General features: G+C 55.0%; 1 protein-coding gene across 2 annotated transcripts; it reads left to right on the top strand.

The window, feature by feature from the left end:
* The first annotated feature begins 17 nt into the window (after positions 1-17).
* ZMAT5 (zinc finger matrin-type 5) lies at positions 18-20,507 on the top strand. 2 transcript variants are annotated; one of them, XM_082066697.1, is made up of 6 exons: positions 18-164; positions 5,603-5,820; positions 8,159-8,221; positions 8,437-8,517; positions 16,210-16,321; positions 20,262-20,507. In XM_082066697.1, the coding sequence occupies exons 2-6, from the start codon at positions 5,694-5,696 to the stop codon at positions 20,389-20,391; spliced, it is 513 nt and encodes a 170-aa protein (XP_081922823.1). In that variant the 5' UTR covers positions 18-164; positions 5,603-5,693; the 3' UTR covers positions 20,392-20,507. The 2 variants fall into 2 exon arrangements, with proteins under 2 accessions (XP_081922823.1, XP_081922824.1); XM_082066698.1 differs by having other exon boundaries at positions 23-129.
* The last annotated feature ends 1 nt before the right edge of the window (position 20,508 follows it).

Here is a 20,508-nt window from a genome sequence, read left to right as displayed (position 1 = left end):
CCCGGCTGCTACAGGAACAGTGTGGCCAGCAGGCCCAGGGCAGTGACCGTCCCTGTGCTGGGACCTGGGGAGGCCAAACCGCCAATCCTGGGGCAGTTCTGGGCCCCTCACGCCAAGAAAGGCCTTGAGGTGCTGGAGCGAGTGGAGAGAAGGGAACGGAGCTGGTGAGGGGCTGGAGCACAAGTGTGATGGGAGCGGCTGAGGGACCTGGGGGTTCAGCTGGAGAACAGGAGCTGAGGGGAGACCTTCTGATCTCTGAACTGCCTGAAAGGAGCTTGGAGCCAGGGGGGTCGGGCTCTGCTCCCCAGGAACAAGCGCCAGGAGCAGAGGAAACGGCCTCAAGTTGCGCCAGGGGAGGTTGAGGTTGGATGTGGGAACAATTTCTTCCCCAAAGGGCTGTGGGGCATTGGAACAGGCTGCCCAGGGCAGTGCTGGAGTCACCATCCCTGGAGGGTTGGACAGACGGACATGAGGTTCTCAGGACATGGGGCAGTGCCAGGGGTGGGTTATGGTTGGACTCGATGATCTTGAGGGGCTTTTCCAACCAAAATGATTCTGTGATTCTCTGCTGGGTCCATGGGTTGAATCCCCACTCTCTCCTTGTGCCTCTTGTGCGGAAGCAGCTTCCACTGGGTACTCTGAGTCATTATTTTCTGCTTTTTTTGAGGTTAAATCCACACAGTTGGCACAGCCCCCGGGCACAAGGCCTTGTTTCAGCTTCAGCAAATTCAGGTGAGGGAAGGAGGGGCCCTGGCTGTGGAGCCACAGGGGCCTTGTTGGGGCAGGAGCCCCCCCTGCCAGAGTGACCTGCAGAGGGTGAAGCAGAGAAGAAAGAGGGGTTTGTATTAGTGTCCTCCCCTGCTCTCCCCTCAGGGCGGTTGGGGGCAGTTGGGGTGTTTTCATGCAGGGCAGTGAGTGTCACTGTTGTGCTCTGGGCAGGAGGTGGATGTTGTGGCCCATAAAAGGCAGAGGACGCTTTAGTGGCAGCTCCAGGGACCTCACGATGAGCCCAACGTGGCCCTTGTGGCAGAACACACGGGAGAGTTGGGGTGTTCAGCTGGGTAAGAGAAACTCCTGGGAGACCTTATTGCGGTCTTTCCGGACTTAAAAGGGGCCCATAAGAAAGATGGGGACAGACTTCTGAGCAGGGCCTCTTGCGATAGGACAAGGGGTGATGGTTTTAAACCAAAGGAGGGAGATTCAGGCCAAACGTGAGGAAGAAATTGTTGCCCTGAGGGTGGTGAGAGCCTGGCCCAGGTTGGCCAGAGAGGTGGTGGCTGAACCATCCCTGGAGACATCCCAGGCCAGGCTGGACGGGGCTCTGAGCAACCTGAGCTGGTGCAGATGTCCCTGTCATGGCAGGGGGGGCACTGGGGGAGCTGGGAAGGTCCCTCCAACACAAACCATCTGTGATTCTATAACTGAAGCAGAAACGTTCCCATTTACCACCTTCTCTTTGTGTTTTTCTTTCTGTTTAACCTTAGTGAGGCCAGAGGGGTCCCAGGGTGGCTCCAGCACTGATGGGAGTGACATAGATTTTGGATTGAGAAAGGGAGAACAGATGACAGGGCAGGGGAATCTTGAAGTCATCCCACCGCATGGTCATTGTAAACCAGCATCTACATTAAATTTCAGAACAGATCCTCAAGTGACACTCGCTTTGTCATCTGTCTCGACTGCTCAGAAGGAGTGCACGGTCTGGCTGCACAGTCATTTCTCTTAATTTATTTATGTTTGATTCCCTGCATGCAGCTACCGTGGGGTTTCTGGGGTCGGGCAGAGCCTGTGCGTGTGCTGGCAGCCTGGACAGAGGCTGGAAGGTGCCTGACATATTCCTGTGCCCTACGCATAGTGTTCTCCCTTTGAAAAACTCTATTATTATTATTATTTTTCTATATTAACTGCTCGGGTTTGTCTCTAAGACACCCCAGTAGCCCATAAACTGCTGCAGCTGGGGTGGTTTTGTGATGCTCAGGTTGATCTTAATCCTGAACCAAGCTGGAGGCTCTGGATTTACACAAGGCATCATGGAAATCAGCATCTGTCTGTCTGTCTTGAAGGTGCTGACAAACAGCTGGCATTTGGTGTGTTCCCGTAGAGATATGAACGCGTTTAAATTGGCAGCTGAATATCATAAGCTTGACACTTGGATTTAATGAAGTTCACATCAGGGTATCCAAAGTGGCTGAAACGGCCCCAGGTCTGGGCTGGAGGCAGCAGGAAACCGGGGTCAAGGCCCAGCGACGGTTCTCAGGGGTCGGCGTGGGGAAAACACCCACACCTCGACAACAACCCGTCGTGTGCTGGTGTCTGGGTCACCTTCCCTCTGGCCACAGCTCAGGGAAACCAGTGGAAGGACCCCCGGAGAGTCCTAAATAAAACGTGTGGCTGGCAGAGCACGATGGGCAGCGTGTGGCAGCAATTCGAGAAGGGAAAGGGGCTGGTGCACGGGAGATCTTGCCTGGAGTTCAACCAAACACCTCGGCTGGATGAGCCGGACACCTGCGCGTGCCCCAGAATGTGCTGTTTCTTGTAAAACATCGCTCCAAGAGGCTCAAAGCAGAGGAGGTTTTTTGTTAATACTTTTAAGCATCAAGATAAAGACAAAGCCCTGGCTTTTGTTTCGTTTTGTTTTGTAGTTGGATTTATGCAGAAAGACTTTTAAGCTGGTACAAAACCCGCCTGAAACCATTTCTGGCTGCCCGTGGGTCCAGGGGTCTGCTCGCCTGAATTCAATTGCAAATTAGGGTCTAGAGATGTTCAGAGGAAATGGCCAAGCTGAAGCAGTTCTTTATAGAGCAGCTACATTTACTGTATTTCATAATGACTAGGATGGATTTAATTAGAAAACATCTCTGCAGCTGAATAATGCTCTTTGTTTACTGTTGGAGCCTTTTGGGAGGATGGAAATAGGTTATCCAGCGCCGCTCAGAAGTGGCTTTTATTCCTACGTACCAGTGCAGCGCAAAGCGCCGCAGAGTTGTCAGAATCCAGCCAAGATAATCCACGCAATTGAATTCTTAAAGAGATGGAAATAAGTCTTCAGTGTAATCTTTGGAGGGGGCGATCTCTGGGAGAATCTGATGCTCCTCGAATTGCCTTTTTTAATTCCATTCGTCCCCTGCGATGGGAATTGCCGGGAGAATTTGGGAGCCGGCACCTCGGGGCTGCCTGGAATCTGTAGGAGCTTTTTGGTGTTGGGGAGGGAGGGGGAAGGAGCTTCTGCAGTTATTGCTGGTGGGGTGATGAAAGGCAAAGTTGGAAAGATGATTTCAAAGGCGGCTGCTGCCGAGCTTCCGCGGGCAGAATTCCCATGGAGAGCTGTGCGGACGCGCGTGGGGCCGCTGCGGAATCTCATTTGTGTTCCCCGTTCCCAGCAGCCCTTCTGCAGACATGGAGGCGCAGGAGCCGGCGGCTGAAACGAGAAGCTTTTATGTCACCAGAAACTTTGGGAGGCAGCGGCATAAGATGCGGAAAGGGGATGTTGTTCCGTAGTGAAAAGCCGCAGCAGGGTCCGCCGGTGGGTCAGACGCCGGGTACGAGCGTTCCCTGGGGATTCCTGCAGCCCCACCACAGCAGAGCCAGCCGCAAAACCCGGGATGAGCTAGTGAAGGATGCGAGAAAACTACGGCTTAATGTTCATTAAGCAGCACTTGGGGTTGGTTTTGTGGGCTGGAGAGGGACAATTTCAGACCTCAAGCCCTGCAGAGCTGAGTTTCCCTCCCGAGCAGGAGCTGGGGCTGGTGGTGTTTGTGGGAGATGCAGTTTGTGGTCACATTGGGGAGGGATGGCTGATCACTGCCTGTCAGTGAGGGGTTTCACCTGGAGAAGGAGGAAGGGGAGGGGGAGGTTTAGATTGGATATTAGGAAAAAATGGGATATTAGGAAAAATTGGGTTGGATATTAGGAAAAAACTCGTCCCGGAAAGGGCTGTGGGGCATTGGAACAGGCTGCCCAGGGCAGTGCTGGAGTCACCATCCCTGGAGGGGCTTAAAAGGCTCATAGACGAGGTTCTCAGGGACATGGTTTTAGTGCTAGAGTTGCGTTGTGGTTGGACTCAATGATCCTGAGGGTCTCTTCCAACCAAAATGATCCTATGGCTCTATGAAAATACCTTAAAATGAAGAGATTTCAAATGAAGTTGAGTCTCGGAATGTTTTTACTTTCAGTGTGAATGTCTGCAAGCCGACTCAAAAAAAGCAAAATGAGGAAATGTTTCCATTGAAGGCAGCTGGATGTGGAGGGAGGGGGTTACGTCTGAACCTGTGGTGCGAGGCCAGTAAGGTTTGCAGGGATTTGGTTTTGAAGCAGCGTTTCTCAGGAGACGGGGAACGAAGGGAGTTTGGCATGGCTGCTCGTGAGGGGATGGATGGATAGATGGATGGAGAGATGGATGGATGGGTGGAGGGATGGATGGATGGATGGCGGGAGGGCTGAGCTCAGCATGCTGGGCTCTGAGGGATCGCGTGTTGCTGTTGTTCTCCCTGCCGATTCCGAGGAATCATTAGGGAGGCCGTGATTGATTCTGACCCTGGTTTATTTATAGAAGTCTTGATTTCTTGTGCTGGTCTCTGTACCATTTTTTAAACGCATTTGGCTGTCAAGGTGTCAAAAACTGGAGAATTGCTTTAGGAGTTTATCTCCTGGTGCATCCATCTTCGGCGTTTATCAGGCACCTTTACACCACTCGGGAGAGAACTTCCAGCTCCAGCGAGGTGGGGACAGCACTGCACGTAACCACACACCCCATCTGCCCCACCGGGAGCTACTCCATGCCCAGCGCAGATGAAAGTGCCCGAATTCTGTCCTGGTCCTTCTCGAGCCCCCCACAACAGAGCCTCCGGACCACAAATGCTTGTGTGAGAAGCCGCTCTGCCCTGGGGAAGAAGGATTTGGCACCTCCAGGCTGATTTCAGTGGCTGTGGAGCTGGGGGTTGTTTTTTCCTGCCTGTAAGGCTGTTGTGTTTTAGTTTTTGCAAGTAGTGTGTTCAGTGGGGGTGACACATCTCGCTGCCACAGGCTGGGGAGGGTGAGGATGAGGATGAGGAGGGCAGTCCTTGATGCACAGCAGTGAATAGATGAACTGAACGAAGCGACGTGTCCTTCAAGGTTTGCGATGCAGCTTCCTACGTGCAGTACAGGTGAGAGCAGCTGGTTTAGCATCTTTGAGGAGCTCCTGAGTTTCTTCCTTACCTTGTAGAGATGGACATGGGGGAATTTCCTTCCTGTTGCATGGCAGCTCAGGGAGCCCCATGCTCCCGGTCGAAGTCCTGGGGCCCCAGGTGGAGGCTGTGACCTCTAATTCCTTCACTTTGAACGCTGGATGGTTTCTGCTGCATCTCCCGTGGTGCTGGGAGCTGCTGGCTCTCCACAGCCTCTGTTTTGGGTGCTCTGAGCTCAGGGAAGGAAATTTCTTTCAGCAGAGCTGTCGTTGCTTTGGGTAACAGAGATAAGAAACGGAGATCCGAGCTGTCTCCCCCATGTATATGCAGCAGACACTGCCTTGCCAGTCCCTGATGGACAAGAATATTTACTGTTGGGTCTCGCCTCTTCCTCTGTCTGCCAGCCCTAAATGATTTGAGTTCCCCTCCTTTGGAAGCAGGCGCTGTAAATCTTGGATCATCCGTCGCTGGGTGCCGAGGAGCTGGCTGATGGTTCCCAGGCCGCGCTGATGCTGCTCTGCCAGAAGAGAGATGGGGAAGAGATACTTCTGCGACTACTGTGACAGGTCCTTCCAGGACAACCTTCACAACAGGAAGAAACACCTCAACGGAGTGCAGCATCTCAGGGCCAAGAGAGCCTGGTACGACTTATTCCGAGGTGGGTCCGACCAACCGTCCGCCGCTCCCTTTCTGGGCCTGGGGGGTGATGGATGAGATCTGGGGGCATTGGGAATAGATAAAATAAATCTGCATTGATGATTTGTATTCAGATTGTCTGTGCCGGTAAATTGTGGACTTCATGGTGTTGCTGTCGAGCGGTCTCAGAGGCAAAACCCTCGTGTGTCTGGATGTGGGAAGGGGAAGCTGCAGACGTCAGCTGGGACTTGAAATGAGGTGGAAGAGATAGGGAGGTTATTTCTGAGGACAGGAGTGGGATATAAAGCTCTCTTGGCATCACAGGCAAATCCGAGATAGGAGACCCGAGAGAACAAAGTGAGTTGGGGTTTCTGAAGGTGAGTTAATGGCTTCTGCAAACCAGAGTTGATTTCTGACTTGCGAGGAGCACGGAAATGGGGGTGTGTGTGTGCCGATGGAGAAAGCGGGCCGTGCACCCTTGTTGGCAGCGGTGCCCTGCGCTGGGTTCTGAGGGTGGCCATGAGAAAGGCTGAGGATGTGACCGCTTGACTGGAGATCCCAGAAGGGTGAGAGGGTTGGGGAAGCAGCGCAAAGCATGGTACAGAGTCATAGAATCCTTTTGGTTGGAAGAGACCCTTAAGATCATCAAGTCCAACCATAACTCAAATCTAGCACTAAACCATGTCCCTAAGTGTTCAAACCTGCCCCAGCCAAGGAGCAGAGGAGGAGGGCTGGATGTGCTGGGGCTTTGGCAGAGGAGGGTCTGGAGTTCTGGGCTGGAGGCTGTGTTGGGATGTGCTGGAGGAACGTCCTGTGTCCTCTGCCTGTTCAGCAGGTGCCTTCTCACCCAGCTCAGTGCTCTGACCTGGCTCACCACGCAGTTACATGTGGTTTAGTACCACAGCATCCCAGGCTGGTTGGGTTGTAGGAGCTCTGCAGATCCCCAGCCCAGCCCTGCTCACGCAGGGTCACAGAGCAGATCACACAGGTGGGTCCAGGCGGTTTGAATGTCTCAGAGAAGGAGACTCCACACCCGCTCTGGGCAGCCTGGGCCAGGCTCTGGCACCTCCCAGCAAACAAGTTTCCGCTCATGTTCACATGGAGCCTCCTGTGCTTCAGTCTGTGCCCGTTGCCCCTCACCCTGGCGTTGGGCACCACTGAACAGAGTCTGGTCCATCCTCTGACACCCACCCTGAGCTATTGATCCATTGATCAGATCCCTCTCAGCTTCTCTTCTCCAGCTCAACACCTCCAGCTCTCTCAGTGTCTCCTCATCACAAAGATGCTCCAGACCCCTCAGCATCTTTGTGTCCCTGCGCTGGACTCTCTCCAGTAATTCCTTGTCCTTCTTGAACTGGGGAGCCCAGAACTGGACACAGACTCCAGATGTGGCCTCCCCAGGGCAGAGCAGAGGGGGAGGAACCTCCCTTGACCTGCTGGTCACACTCTTCCTCACACACCCCAGGTACCATTGGCTTCTTGGCCACAAGGGCACATTGGTGACTCGTGGTCAACTGGCCCCAAAAATATGGTGGGAATTTGTGTCCAGAGTCCTGAGAGCAGGACTGTGTATTTTGGCCGTAGCAAAGGCTTAATTTGGGTTAAACTGATTGTGACAGCGTTGCCTGTGTGTTCCTCAGCTTCATTCTGGTTCCTGAGGATCAGAAGTTGTGGGCTGTGTTCTGTCCTGGCTCTGCAGAGCTCTGGGTGACTCTGCTCCCTGCTGAACCCAACAGGGGGGTTGGAAAGGCTCTCAGTCTGGGGGGCCAACAGCCCCAGCCCAGTTCTCTCTGGGTCAGTGCTGGTGTGACAGGTCACCTAGCACTTCTCACCAGGCTGCAACCTTTGATTTCCCTCTAACTGACAAAATTCCTCATCCCATCCCTGATGAGGGGGTTCATCTCCTCTTGTCTCCGGACTCTCTGGCCTGGCATCAGCCAGTGCTGGTTCTTCCACAGGAGCTGCTGTGTCTGGGCTCGCTTTCCCCAGGACATCTCCAGGAGGTGGACCAGAAGGACCATTTCAGTAGTGTCCAGCTTCTCTGGGAGCTCTGTGCCTCTGCCTGGTCTTTCTCTGCTGCCCAGAAGTGCTGCAGAGTCCTTGCTTTTCTGTCGCACTGCTTTTCCCCAGCTGGGATGGGGAGAAAGCATGAAGCAGAAAGCAAAGAAGGTGATATCTGCAAGCTGGTGAAAAGCTGAAGCCAGGGGTGCAAATAGGGACTGTTAACAGTCAGTTAATCAGTGGCTTAAGTTCTTGGCCTCCCACTAGTCAACTGGCCTGTTTGGGACCATAATGTGATGGGCTATAGCTGTGCAAGAGATCTTTAACCTGTTCTGTGGTCTGTCCTTTATCTCTTTCAGATGCTGCCGCTATCCTGCAAGAGGAGCAAACTAAGAAACCTTGTCGGAAGTTTCTGCTGACAGGTGAGTTCTTCTGAGGTAGAAATAACGGCCTGAGCTCCAGCAGCTCCTTCGTGAGCCAGCCCAGGGCTGTTCTGGAGAGCCCTGGGATGCGTGTTTGTGGTGGAGGGAGCTTTGTGTCCAGCATGTGGGCATAGTGATCTTGGGTTTGCATGCACATGTACAAGGGAGCACCTCGTGTTCGTGGCTCTCACGGGGCTCTCTGGCTTTCCTTCCAGGCCAGTGTGATTTCGGATCCAGCTGCAGATTCTCCCACATGACAGAGCAGGACCTGGAGAAGCTGAGCGCCCAGGTGAAGGGTGAGTCCTCAAAAAAGGACGAGGGTGTCTGAGCAGGGGGAGCATGGGCTGTGCAGGGGCACATGAGGGGTTGTGCAGCGAGGGGCTGTGGTCCTGTGCTGCCCGTGGATCCCTCCTGCCTGGCTCCTGAGCCTGTAGCGTGGCTGGAGTGCTGCCGGTTCTCAGATGCTTTCTGCTCTTGATCGCCTGGCACAGACACAAACCTGGAGCTGAGCAATGCTGTCACTGCTGAGCAGTGTCTGAAGCAGAGGGGGCTCTCTGAGCCCTCGGGGTTTTGTTCAGTCAGGGAATAAAAACTGTCAGCAGCAGAGGGCACTGGTACATCACTTCCCCTTAAATTTATGGCTTTGATTTCCCCCCACCTCTCTGACATTACCCAGGATCTGCTGGTTCCACTCCTGGGAAGAGCTCGCCTGCTGTCAGCTGGGTTATCCTGAGGAGAGGACAGGGGTCCTGAATCCAGAAATGGCCCCTTCTCACATGGCTTTGGGTGGAACTGAAGTTTGGGCAGAGGATAAGGGGCAGCTGCTCCCTTGCTACGACTCTCTGGAGCACTTTGGAACTTTTTCATTCTGAAAATAGCACCTCCTTGCCCTAAAAGAGGTGGCAGCTCTCTTTTCCCTATAGGTTTCTTTGCTTAGGGGGGGTTGAGGTCTCCGCTGGAGATCGTCCAGTCCCAACCCGGCCTTGCTCAGAGCTGGGTAAACCCAAGCAGGCTGCTCAGGACCATGTCCGGTTGTGTCTGGAATATCTTCCAGGGTAGAGACTCTACAACGCCTGTGGGCAACCTGTTCTGGTGTTTGACCACTTTTGCAATACAAATGCATATTTTTCTTTTAATATTTAAATGGAAATTCCTGTATTTTGGTTTGTGCCCGTTGTCTCTTGCCTGTGCTGGCCTCCCTCCAGTATGTCCCTGTCTCTGTGGCACTGGGGAGCCCAGCAGTGGACACAGCACCCGGACAGAGCAGAGAGGAAGGATCAACCTGCTGCAATGCTTTTCCGGACACAGCCCAAATTCGGAGCAGTTCTTGCACCCACACCAGCTGTTTTGCCAATAGTCTGGCTAAGCCAGGCTTAAGTGTTGAAAGTGTGTGTGTACATAGATACATATGAGATGTGGGGTGTGTGTGGGGTAGAGACTCCGTCCTGGCCTCCGGAGGGTTGGGTTTGGGCAGGCGGAGCTCTGGGGAGCGGGAGGAAGGCACCACTCCAGAGCTATTCCAGTCCTCGCCGTTGCTGAGTCAGTCCATGAGTCCCCGAGCTCTGTGAGTCAATCGCTGAACCACGCTGACAGTCAATAAAACCCATCTGGTTGGGCTGCGCGGAGCTGAGCTCCCCAGCTCGTCCTTCTGGCGGCGGCAGTGCCGGCTGGCGGTCACACTCCTCTTCCTCGCTCCTAGCGCAGAACCTCTCCCGACCCTTCTGTGCTGCGGGGTTTATGTGCCGGGCTCCCGAGAGGTGGCAGAGGACAGCAGCCTGTTCGCAGGAGCCTGTTTCCGTCATTGAAAGCCGTTTATTGCAGGGTAGTGGAAGCTCTTTGGAGCAGCACGGAGCCGCGGGGACAGGCTGGCAAGCTCGTCCGCGCTCGAGCGGGTTTCTTTGCCAATTACGCTTGTTATTGAATATTGACTTCTGTCAAATGGGTCAGGCGTAAGTGGGGAATTGGCTAGCGAAAGAGCCGATTCCTGGGAGATTACCTGGAAACCTTGCATTTGTCTTACCAAGTCAAACATTAAATTAAACAATTAGGCTTCAAGAAGTGATGGCCAAGGGCCGGCAGGGTGCCTTGTCCTTGGCTGCACTGCCTGGTTGTGGAGTTAAATCCTGCTCGCCTCTCTCATGGTGATGCTCCTTGGAAATCCCGAGTGAGCCAAGCGGAGCTGAGCATCACACAGACCTCGAAATCTCAGTGCTGATGAGGCCTCACCTCAAATCCTGGCGTCAGTTTTGGGCCCCTCATCATAAGAAGGACATTGAGGTACTAGAGAGAGTGCAGAGGAGGTGACAAAGCTGGCGAGGGGCTGGAGCACAAGTGTGATGGGAGCGGCTGAGGGACCTGGGGGTTCAGCTGGAGAACAGGAGCTGAGGGGAGACCTTCTGATCTCTGACCTGCCTGAAAGGAGCTTGGAGCCAGGGGGGTCGGGCTCTGCTCCCCAGGAACAAGCGCCAGGAGCAGAGGAAACGGCCTCAAGTTGCGCCAGGGGAGGTTGAGGTTGGATGTGGGAACAATTTCTTCCCCAAAGGGCTGTGGGGCATTGGAACAGGCTGCCCAGGGCAGTGCTGGAGTCACCATCCCTGGAGGGCTTTAAAAGGCATTTAGACGAGGTTCTTAGGAACATGGTTTAGTGCTAGAGTCAGGTTATGGTTGGACTCGATGATCCTGAGGGTCTCTTCCGACTGAAATGATTCTGATTCTCATCTGCCGAGCCTGCAGAGAGCTCGGTGGGATTTCAGGAGGGGCGAGCTCAGCGGGATGTGCTGGAGAAGAGGCGCAGCCCATAACGCAGTGGCCTGGATGGAAGGACCAAAAGCCACACCGGCGTTCAGTGTGTCCTGGGGACATGTCACCACTCCTGAGGGTACCAAAGCACCCGTGACGCAGACAGTGAGACTCGGGCAGAGCTAGAGCTGTGACAGCTAATACACTACTAGTAAATATATATAAATGTAATAGAAATAGGATATAAAATAAAAGATACTCAATGCAATTCCTCATGAACTCTGCCTGCACCGAGCAGCCAGTCCCAGGCAGCAGCACTTAGTCCGATCAGCTGAGAAAAGCGAAAAAGGCAGAAAGGCCCAGAGGCCTCTGAAAAACAGCAAAAGGCCAGACTAAAGGAAGTCCTGAACAGGCCTGTGTCCCAGCTCCAACAAGGACAGAGAAGAAAAAGAGAAAAACAGAAGATCTCGACTTGCCTTAAATCTGAAGCATGACACTAATGGGCTGGAGTATTCTCACTGGTCAGTCTGGATATCAGTCAAGCTCTGCCCCATCCATCCCTCTTCCTCTATGCTTCCCTCTTATGGCTCTCAGACCAGAGCAATTAAAAACATTAACTCTGTCCTGGGGTTTTATCTCTTGTTCTCACACTAAGTTCAAACAAGGACTGTGCCAGCTAGGAAAAAGGTTTCTAACTGCACGAAGAAAATTAACTCACTTCCATTTAAACCAGCACACCTGTCTGTCAGGCCACTCCGTCAATGTCCCCATGTGCTTTAGCACCCAGCCCTGGTGTTTTTGTGCTATGAGGTGTCGCAGCCGCTGTGGGTGAGGTGACGGAGCGCAGGTTGGATCAGGGTCTGGGTCCTGCTGCCTCTCTCTGGGTTGTCAGTGTCTTCAGAGGTTTCCCATCGGAACCTGCAGCGTCTGGGAGCTGCTGACAGGTCTGCAGCCTGGGCTGGTTGGGGATCTGAGATGAACTGGGAGGCCTGGAAGCTCCAGAGCCCTCTACTCTGCCCTGGGGAGACCACACCTGGAATATTGTGTCCAGTTGTGGCCCCTCAGTTCCAGCAGGACAGGGAACTGCTGGAGAGAGTCCAGCGCAGCCACCAAGATGCTGAAGGGAGTGGAGCATCTCCCGTGTGAGGAAAGGCTGAGGGAGCTGGGGCTCTGGAGCTGGACAAGAGGAGACTGAGGGGGGACGCATTCATGGGGATCAAGATGGAAAGGGGGAGTGTCAGGAGGATGGAGCCAGGCTCTTCTGGTGACAACCAGTGACAGGACAAGGGGCAATGGGTGCAAACTGGAACACAAGAGGTTCCACTTGAATATGAGAAGAAACTTGTTGGGGGTGAGGGTGGCAGAGCCTGGCCCAGGCTGCCCAGGGGGGTTGTGGAGTCTCCTTCTGTGCAGACATTCCAACCCGCCTGGACACCTTCCTGTGTAACCTCATCTGGGTGTTCCTGCTCCATGGGGGGATTGCACTGGATGAGCTTTCCAGGTCCCTTCCAACCCCTGACACTCTGGGATTCTGTGTGAATCTGCGAATCAGTGTTTTGTGCAGAGCCTTGTGTGCCAGGGCTGGAGATGGGCACCTCTGCCTCTGCCGGGGTAGGAGCGGACAGTCTCTTGGTGGGTGCGCAGTGCTGCTGAACTCCGCTCTCCTCGGGCACAGAAGCAGGGGAGCTGTGAGGCTGCATTGCACCTGTGTCTCCCCTTATCCAGGTGCTACAGAAAAAGGTGTGAAGAAATCCCGTAGCTCGCTAACCCATGGTCAGGGGTGGGCTTGCGTCCTAAACCACAGCAAAGCCCTTCTCAACTTTTTTCAACACTGCTAAACCATGATGGCACTTCTTTGTCATGTAAATATTGAACCTGTGCCTGAATCCCTCTTCAGTGGTGTTGGTAGTGTCAGTGAGCTCCCTTTGCTAATGATGCTTTTTTATTACAGCCAAAGGAAACATTACATTATTCTTAACACTCGGCCTTTCCGATGCAGGGAATTCACCTGGTTGTTTGTGTTAGGCTTGTGGGTTCAGCAGCAAAATTTCTGGACAATTCGCTGTTCGGTAACAGCTCAGAGTGTGTCCTAGTTCAGCTTCAGCATTTCTGCACCCCACAGAATAGACTCATCAAGAAGCAACAGTTCCCACCTTCAGCAGGGAGGGAGGATATTCCCAGCTGTTCCCGCATCAAAGCATTAGCCCTCTGCATCTGCTGCATCATTCATCAGCGAGACGCTGCCAGGCTGTCATTTTAAGTAGAGTCATGTCAGGAAAAGTCACTGTCAAATTACCATCTTCTCGCTTCAAGTTATTGGCTCCCCGCTAATCGGCGTCACTTCTGCCGGTGGTATTGACATAAAGCAGCCTCTTCGCTGAGCCCCAGCGAGCCCGAGCTGCGAGGGGACAGGGAGGGCATGGTTGGGCGAGTGTTTGCGGTATGTCCGTGGGATTGATAGAGTACAAGTGACGCTGCTGGGGGTGGCTGTAGGCAGCTGGTGTAAGTTAGCGACAAGCACGAGGAGGAGCGCTCTGGCAGCAGGCTGCTGTGCCGTGGGGTGGTAACGTCTTCAGCTGCTCGTGTCACAGGCCCCATCGACCTCGGCTCTCTCTGCCGCTGCTCGTGTGCTCGGGAGGGGTCTGGGCTGCCGCCTTCCTCCCAGTTAGTATCATCAGCAAAAGGGCTGAGGGCGCACTCAGTCTGTCCTTCCAGGTCACTGATGGACAGGGTGAACAGGACTGGACCCAATACTGACCCCTGGGGAACCCCATGAACTGCAGGCCTCCAACCTTGCTGAAGTCAAGGCAGACAGCCATCCTCTTGACACCCACCCTGGAGATGTTTGTAAGCATTGATCAGATCCCTCTCAGCTTCTCTTCTCCAGCTCAGCAGCCCCAGCTCTCTCAGTGTCTCCTCATCACAAAGATGCTCCAGATCCCTCAGCCTCTTTGTGTCCCTGCACTGGACTCTCTCCAGTAATTCCTTGTCCTTCTGGAACTGGGGAGCCCAGAACTGGACCCAGTACAGCAGATGTGGCCTCCCCAGGGCAGAGCAGAGGGGGAGGAACCTCCCTCGACCTGCTGGTCACACTCTTCCTCATGCACCCCAGGTACCATTGGCCTCTTGGCCACAAGGGCACGTTGCGGGCTCAGCGTGCGTCTGGAGCCGTTCCAGTGCAGCCAGGAAGCTTTTCTGGACAAGACAGCGAGTTGTGGCTGCTGGATTCCCTGGGCACTTTAGGCCTTGGGGTTCCCTGCTCTAACCAGAGACTTTGGTGGTTTTTGGTCTAGTCTGTGTTGGGACATGGAGTGGGATGAAAAGGAGATTTCGGTGGTAGGTAGAAAAGAGAGAGATATCCCTCTGTGATTTTTTTTCCCTTGCCTCATTAAAGCCTCTCACAACCAGTCCTTGTCCCCTTGTTGAGATGGGATGTGCCCAGGGGCTCACCAGATGGAGAAACCTGTAACAAAGGGAGATAAGGTGGTTGTGGTTCAAGGTTACCTGGGAGCTGAATTCAGATACCCTGAGTCCCAGCAGTGCCCAGCTCACCACACGGAGTTTCTGGCCTCCCCGGTGTCCTCACCTGGCCAGGCTGCTGGTTCGACCCCAAACAGCTCTGCCGGGGCTTTGCTCCCGGGGAACAGCTGCAGGAGACACCAACAGTCCCGTCTCCCGCCGTGTCCTTATCGGTGGGCTGCAGAGCGGCACCTCGGCACCAGGACCACAGCAGCCTGTCTTCGTGGTGGCAGCGAGCACATCGTCACCCCTCCCAGCAGCGGCAGATGAAAAGGCCGGATGACAAATTATCCGTCTCCGTCTGCTCATTGTGTAGCGCATTTCTGCCATCCTTATTAATATTCAACAGGCAGATGAATAATTGGTTGCCACCATGAGGATGAAGTGATCCTTCACTCTGCCCAAGCGATATTAATTTCACACCCTGTCTGGAAATGTATAATATTTTCCTTAAACGTGTGACATATGGCGGGGAGGTGTGGAGGAGGCTCCTGGTGGGCATGGCTGCGGGTGGCTCTGCGGGCGGGTTGGTCTTTAAATGGGATCAGGGTTCCCCAAACCACTTGTCCCCGAAGTTTTGATGAGCAGGACAAAGCGGAATGACACACAGCTGCCTCGGCTTCCTTTTCATTAATCTCAGTGTTTATTTTTCAGAGTAGCACATTCTCTTTGCTGTTAGGTGGGAACTTTCCACTGGGCTGGGGATGTAGCAGCTCTCAGCATCTCCTCACCTGCTGTGCTTGATGTGCTGGCAGGACCACAACCATGTCATCCATGTCAAGGACTCATGCTGGACCTGTTCTCCCTGCGGTCCCTTCCTGCTTTGTCACCGGTGCTGAGGGGGCACCGGGGAGCTTTGCTAACTGGGCAGCTGTGGATTTCTGCCCACTGTGGGGGACTGGTGAGCACTGGGCTGCCCTGCCAGCTCTGTGCCCTGCTGCCCGGGGAGGACGTGCTGCAGGGCCTGGGGCATCTGCCCCATGTGAGGTTGAACCCTTGGAAGGACCTGAGGCTGCCCTGCCCCTGGGTAGCCACCGGTGGTTTTCTGCTGGCACTGCCTTGCTTGTTCTGACCTTCCATGAGAAAACGCAGGAACGTGTTCCTCTCCCTCGGCCGTGCTCTGCTCTGGTGTTGCGCCTTGGCTGAGCGGGGCCAGGTGACATCTTCCCGCCCGTCTGCAGGGGCTGGGGATCCATCACACAGCGTGTGCCTTAACCAGACCTGACAGCGTCTCTGAAGTCCCGTCTCCTGGCTGTACGCACTCTCTGAACCTCTCAGACTCCCGCAGCCTGCCAGGTCTGCATCGATCCGGACAGACGTCCCTGTCACTCCTGCCTCGCCGGGCAGAGGTGGCAGAGTCCCCTCCTGCCAGCTGGGGGGACGTGTCTTTGGAAACAGCTCAGGGCTCAGCGCCAGTGGAGGTTGTTTCAGGCGAGGATGAGGATGATCTACCCCAGGGGGAGATGTCACACTCCCCTCAAGTGCCCAAACTGCCGCCGTGCTCGCTGGCTTGGTCCTTGTTCCTGGCTCTGGCTGGCTGGAGCTGTCACCAGAGAGGAGGCCAAGCACTAGATGGCAGGTGGGGACAGTGGAGGAGGAGCAGGAGGGGCAGCCACAGGCAAATTGCAAACTCTCTGCCATAAGAAACTATGCAGGGTAATGAGCAGCGGGTTTAATGGAGTGAAAGGACTGCAGCGCGAATGTCTGATGGCCTTCTCTCTCTGAACCAGGGGAGCAGAGATCGAGGGAGCTGCGGCAGGAGGGAGCAGATGTCCCGCCTGGCACCATTGAGGACTGGCTGGAGAGGAGGGCGAAGAGACTGAGCATGGCTCAGAGCAACAGGTACCGGTGGCAGGGAGCATCTGTGAGGGTTGGATCTGCTTCTGGCCCGTGGGGTGCTGGGGATCCCACCAGAGGGGTGTGAGTGGGGCAGGAGAAGGCGCAGGTGACCAGAGGTGCCATCTGATGGGACCCTGAGCTGTCATTTCAGACTCTCAACACTGCGCTCTTGGCACATGATACAGATACACATACAGATCCAGTCTGGCACACTTGACGTGTTTTCCCTCATGCCAAGAAAAGCCTTGAGGTGCTGGAGTGAGTTGAGAGAAGGGAACGGAGCTGGTGAGGGGCTGGAGCACAAGTGTGATGGGAGCGGCTGAGGGACCTGGGGGGTTCAGCTGGAGAACAGGAGCTGAGGGGAGACCTTCTGATCTCTGAACTGCCTGAAAGGAGCTTGGAGCCAGGGGGGTCGGGCTCTGCTCCCCAGGAACAAGCGCCAGGAGCAGAGGAAACGGCCTCAAGTTGCGCCAGGGGAGGTTGAGGTTGGATGTGGGAACAATTTCTTCCCCAAAGGGCTGTGGGGCATTGGAACAGGCTGCCCAGGGCAGTGCTGGAGTCACCATCCCTGGAGGGTTGGACAGACGGACATGAGGTTCTCAGGACATGGGGCAGTGCCAGGGCTGGGTTATGGTTGGACTCGATGATCTTGAGGGGCTTTTCCAACCAAAATGACCCTGTGATTCGATGTGCAGGGGCACAAGCTGGGCCTTGCTGCCTGCGGCTGCTTCCCCGGGGCAGGCAGGCGGAGCAGAGCTCCTGTGCTCCCTGCAGAGTGCACAGACGTGTCTGGAAGGTTGGTGCTGAGTTACTAATGCCCGGAGCTCAGTGGCAGCAGCCTGATCTCATCTGTTGACAGCTCCTCCATCCTCTGCTGCCCTGTATCTGCACATCCCTGCCAGTCCCTGCCAGCGAGAGGGTGGAATTAGCTCCTCCTCGCAGCATTCATTCGGATTCGGGTGCCTGCCGGTGCCTGCTGTTTCCTTCCTCACCTGACTGTGCCGCAGGCTTAATTGGATGACATTTGGGCAAGTGCCAAATCTCTCTTTTGTTCTTTTTCCATTTGCTCCCCTCCTCTCTGTGTTTGGCCTGGGCAGGATCTTCCTTCTGGTGCTTGTCTGGGCTTGCTGCTTTCTGTCCGCTCCATCCATCAGCCTGGCCGCTCTTCACCCGCTGCTTGCTGATGGCTGTAACTTTCCTACCCCCCGCTCACTTCACTCACCCCAGTTTGCTTCTCTTGCCTGTGAATCCCTTGATTTTGGGGTAGATCATCTCTTCCAGAAGATAGCCAGAGGAGCTGCCAGACATTCATAACTATTTGGTCCCTGCTGCATCCAAACATCCCCAAGACGTGGGATTTGTGGGGTTGTTGCTGTCTGCCCAGCCCCTCTGCCCCCAAAGGCCCAAAAACCATCTCTTGGAACCAAACGCCAGCTACTCAAAGCTTCTCTTCCTCCATCTGGCCTCACTGATGCCGGGCCCTGTCATTTCTCCTCTCCCCCTGTGCTCTCCAGCCCCAGCCTTGTCCTTCTGAGCAACCGTGTGTTTCACTTTGGCTGCCAGAGAAGTTGCTCTGCACCTACCAAGAGGTTTAGGCAGGTCCCTGGTGCCTGGGGAGTCTGTGTTCCTCCTGAAAATGCTTCTAAGGACAAAGAGCTCCCTCCTGCAGTCCTTGAGGTCCCTGAGATGCAGCAGAACCTCTGGCAGGGTCTAACACCGCTTTGGGGAATTTGTTTGGGATGATAACCTGCCCGGGGGCTGGTGGTGTCAGTAAAGACCATCAGTCTGTGCAAAGCGTCAGAGAAAGTGCTCTCGGGGACAATTGGCTCCAAAAGGAGATGCTGGAGCCCCAGCTCTCCCTCTCTCTTCTTGGCAGCACCAAGCGGGAAGGTTCGAGCTGGGCTGGAGAGGTCTGGGACGCGTGATCCCCAAAGCGCGATGGAGGCTGTTGCTGTGAGCGCAGCTCAGTTTGTCTCTGCCCTGCTGGGGCTGTTCATACCTGGCAGGGGATCGCAGGTGGAGATTCTGCCTTGGGTGATCTCCAGCTACACCACAGTGCAAAGAAACCATCACGCTGGACTAAAAGCAGCTGTGTGGGCCACTGAGGGGTGGCACTTTCTTCAAGGCAGTGACCCGAACACCGTTCCTGCCTGTCACCCGAATTAGCCCCATGGATGGAGAATCGCCACGCTGCCTTCCGCCCATCATCGGTGTGGCCGCTCTCCCGGCCTGGCCGGGCTCACGGGGACAATCTGCATTTGGAAGCCTCCGCCTGATGCGTATTTTCAAAGCCAGGCTGTGCCGTTGCTTTCTGGAGAGCTGGGCTGGAGCTGGACGGCGTTTGCGGAGTTCTCTTAGCGGTGGAGCTCTGCCAGGGCGTGATTGATTTTTAACCTGATTTCCAAAGGAAACGGATCATGTTGGTGCACGGGAATGTGCCATGGAGCCTGCTCCCTGATTTCCTGCAGAAAAGGGGCTGAGGCCTCAAAGAGAGTGAGATCCCACAGGTTTCATGAACGTGGAAGTGGGTAGAGGAGGAGAATCCCATTAACGCCTTTGGAAAGGAAATGTTCTTGACCCTTGCTGGACACCGGAGAATCCCCACGGGACAGCCATGCTGAATGCTCCAGCTGTCAGTAAACCTCAGATAGCGCTTGTATCTTATGAGACCCCAGGGAACAAGGTACCCAGACAGCATCATCCCTATTGATTAGTTTTGCTGCTCGCAGAACAGCTCGTTAGTTGATGGCCGTGCTGTTCCACCCTGCGGCATCGTCCCGCTGCTCACCAAACCGCTGCCTGCCTGGACAGAGCCAAAAACATCCCTCTTGGTGTGTGTCCCAGCAGTCCTGCCTGCTCCCCGGCTCTGAAGAGTCCCCACCGAGGGGACAAGCGACCGGGTGACTGTGTGCATGAAAACGCTGCTCTCAACGGCTCTATCTGGCTTTGGGCCGCGGCGTCAGCCCTGCAGGGAGAGGAGGGTGCTGCTTCTCCAGAGCATTATGCAAAGGAGTTTGATTAGATTTCTCCTGGCATAACAATTAAGAAGATTCATCAGGATGGAAGGTGGAGGCCTGAGAAGCTGGAAGGCTGCTGCGAGGACTTCTGTTGAAGAACAAATGTGTTTCATGCACTCAGGAATTAATGGAAAAGGTGTGTTTCCCATGAATTTAAACCTGCCCCAGCCAAGCACGTTCTTCAGCTGGAGACAAGGTGAGATGCTTCTTGCTTTTGCACTTCTTCAGTCAGCTGTGGTGTCTGCAGTGGCCTCAACTGGTAAACTGGAGGGAGAGCGGCAGAGCAGCAGCATTTCCCGGCTGTGGGCGGGAGGAGGAGGCTGAAGGGTGCTTCAGTGCAAACACCCCGGTGTGTTGGCACTGCCTCCGTTTCCGAGGGGTCCTTGTCCTTTGGGAAGCACACAGCTGGCTCGGGATTCAGTGCTGGGAAAGAAACATCTGCTCGTTTGTTTGTTCTTCTCCCAGCTCAGCTGTGCGGAGAGTGGGGAGCAGCCGGGGCTGGGAGGGGACGGGGCACCAGGGGCTGGGCCCTCCCTCAAACCCCCTTCCCTTTCTGCTCCCACCTTCTTTCTCAGCAGCATGCACTAAGAATCATTTTGGTTGGAAAAGCCCCTCAAGCTCATCAAATCCACCTGTTCCCCCACCCCTGGCACTGCCCCATGTCCTGAGAACCTCATGTCCGTCTGTCCAAAACTCCAGGGATGGTGACTCCAGCACTGCCCTGGGCAGCCTGTTCCAAAACCGCCAGGATGGGCGGCACCCCTGCTGCTGGATTTGGGGGGTGTGTATGAAGATACCTGTTCATTGGGAACCAAAACCCCCCTCTGCTGCCCCAACTCTCCTTTGGGGTGAGCGGAGGAAGCTCAGCCCCTTGGCAGCGCCTTGCTAGCAGACTGAGACATCTCTTCCTCTCCCCACCTCCCCAGTGCTCTGCCGGAGAAACCAGTGCCTTTCCAGTACCCGCCGGGCTGGCCACCGGTGCAGGACCTGCCCCCGTCCCTGCAGGCCCCCCCGCCCGGGGGGTGGCCGGTCCCCCCCAACCTGCAGTGGGGCTGAGGCGCCGGGACCCCACGGAGGCTGCGCTGGAGATGGACGTCTCCTCGCCCGCTTTATAAAAGGGACAGAATTATTTATATACACTTTGATATCAATAAAAACCTTCCTCCCTTGCAG

This window comes from Streptopelia decaocto (assembly GCF_964273445.1).
Source record: "Streptopelia decaocto genome assembly, chromosome: 15".
Classification (NCBI taxonomy): domain Eukaryota; kingdom Metazoa; phylum Chordata; class Aves; order Columbiformes; family Columbidae; genus Streptopelia; species Streptopelia decaocto.
The sequence above is the reverse complement of the archived record's forward strand: the minus strand, read 5'-3'. Positions and strand labels throughout refer to the sequence as shown.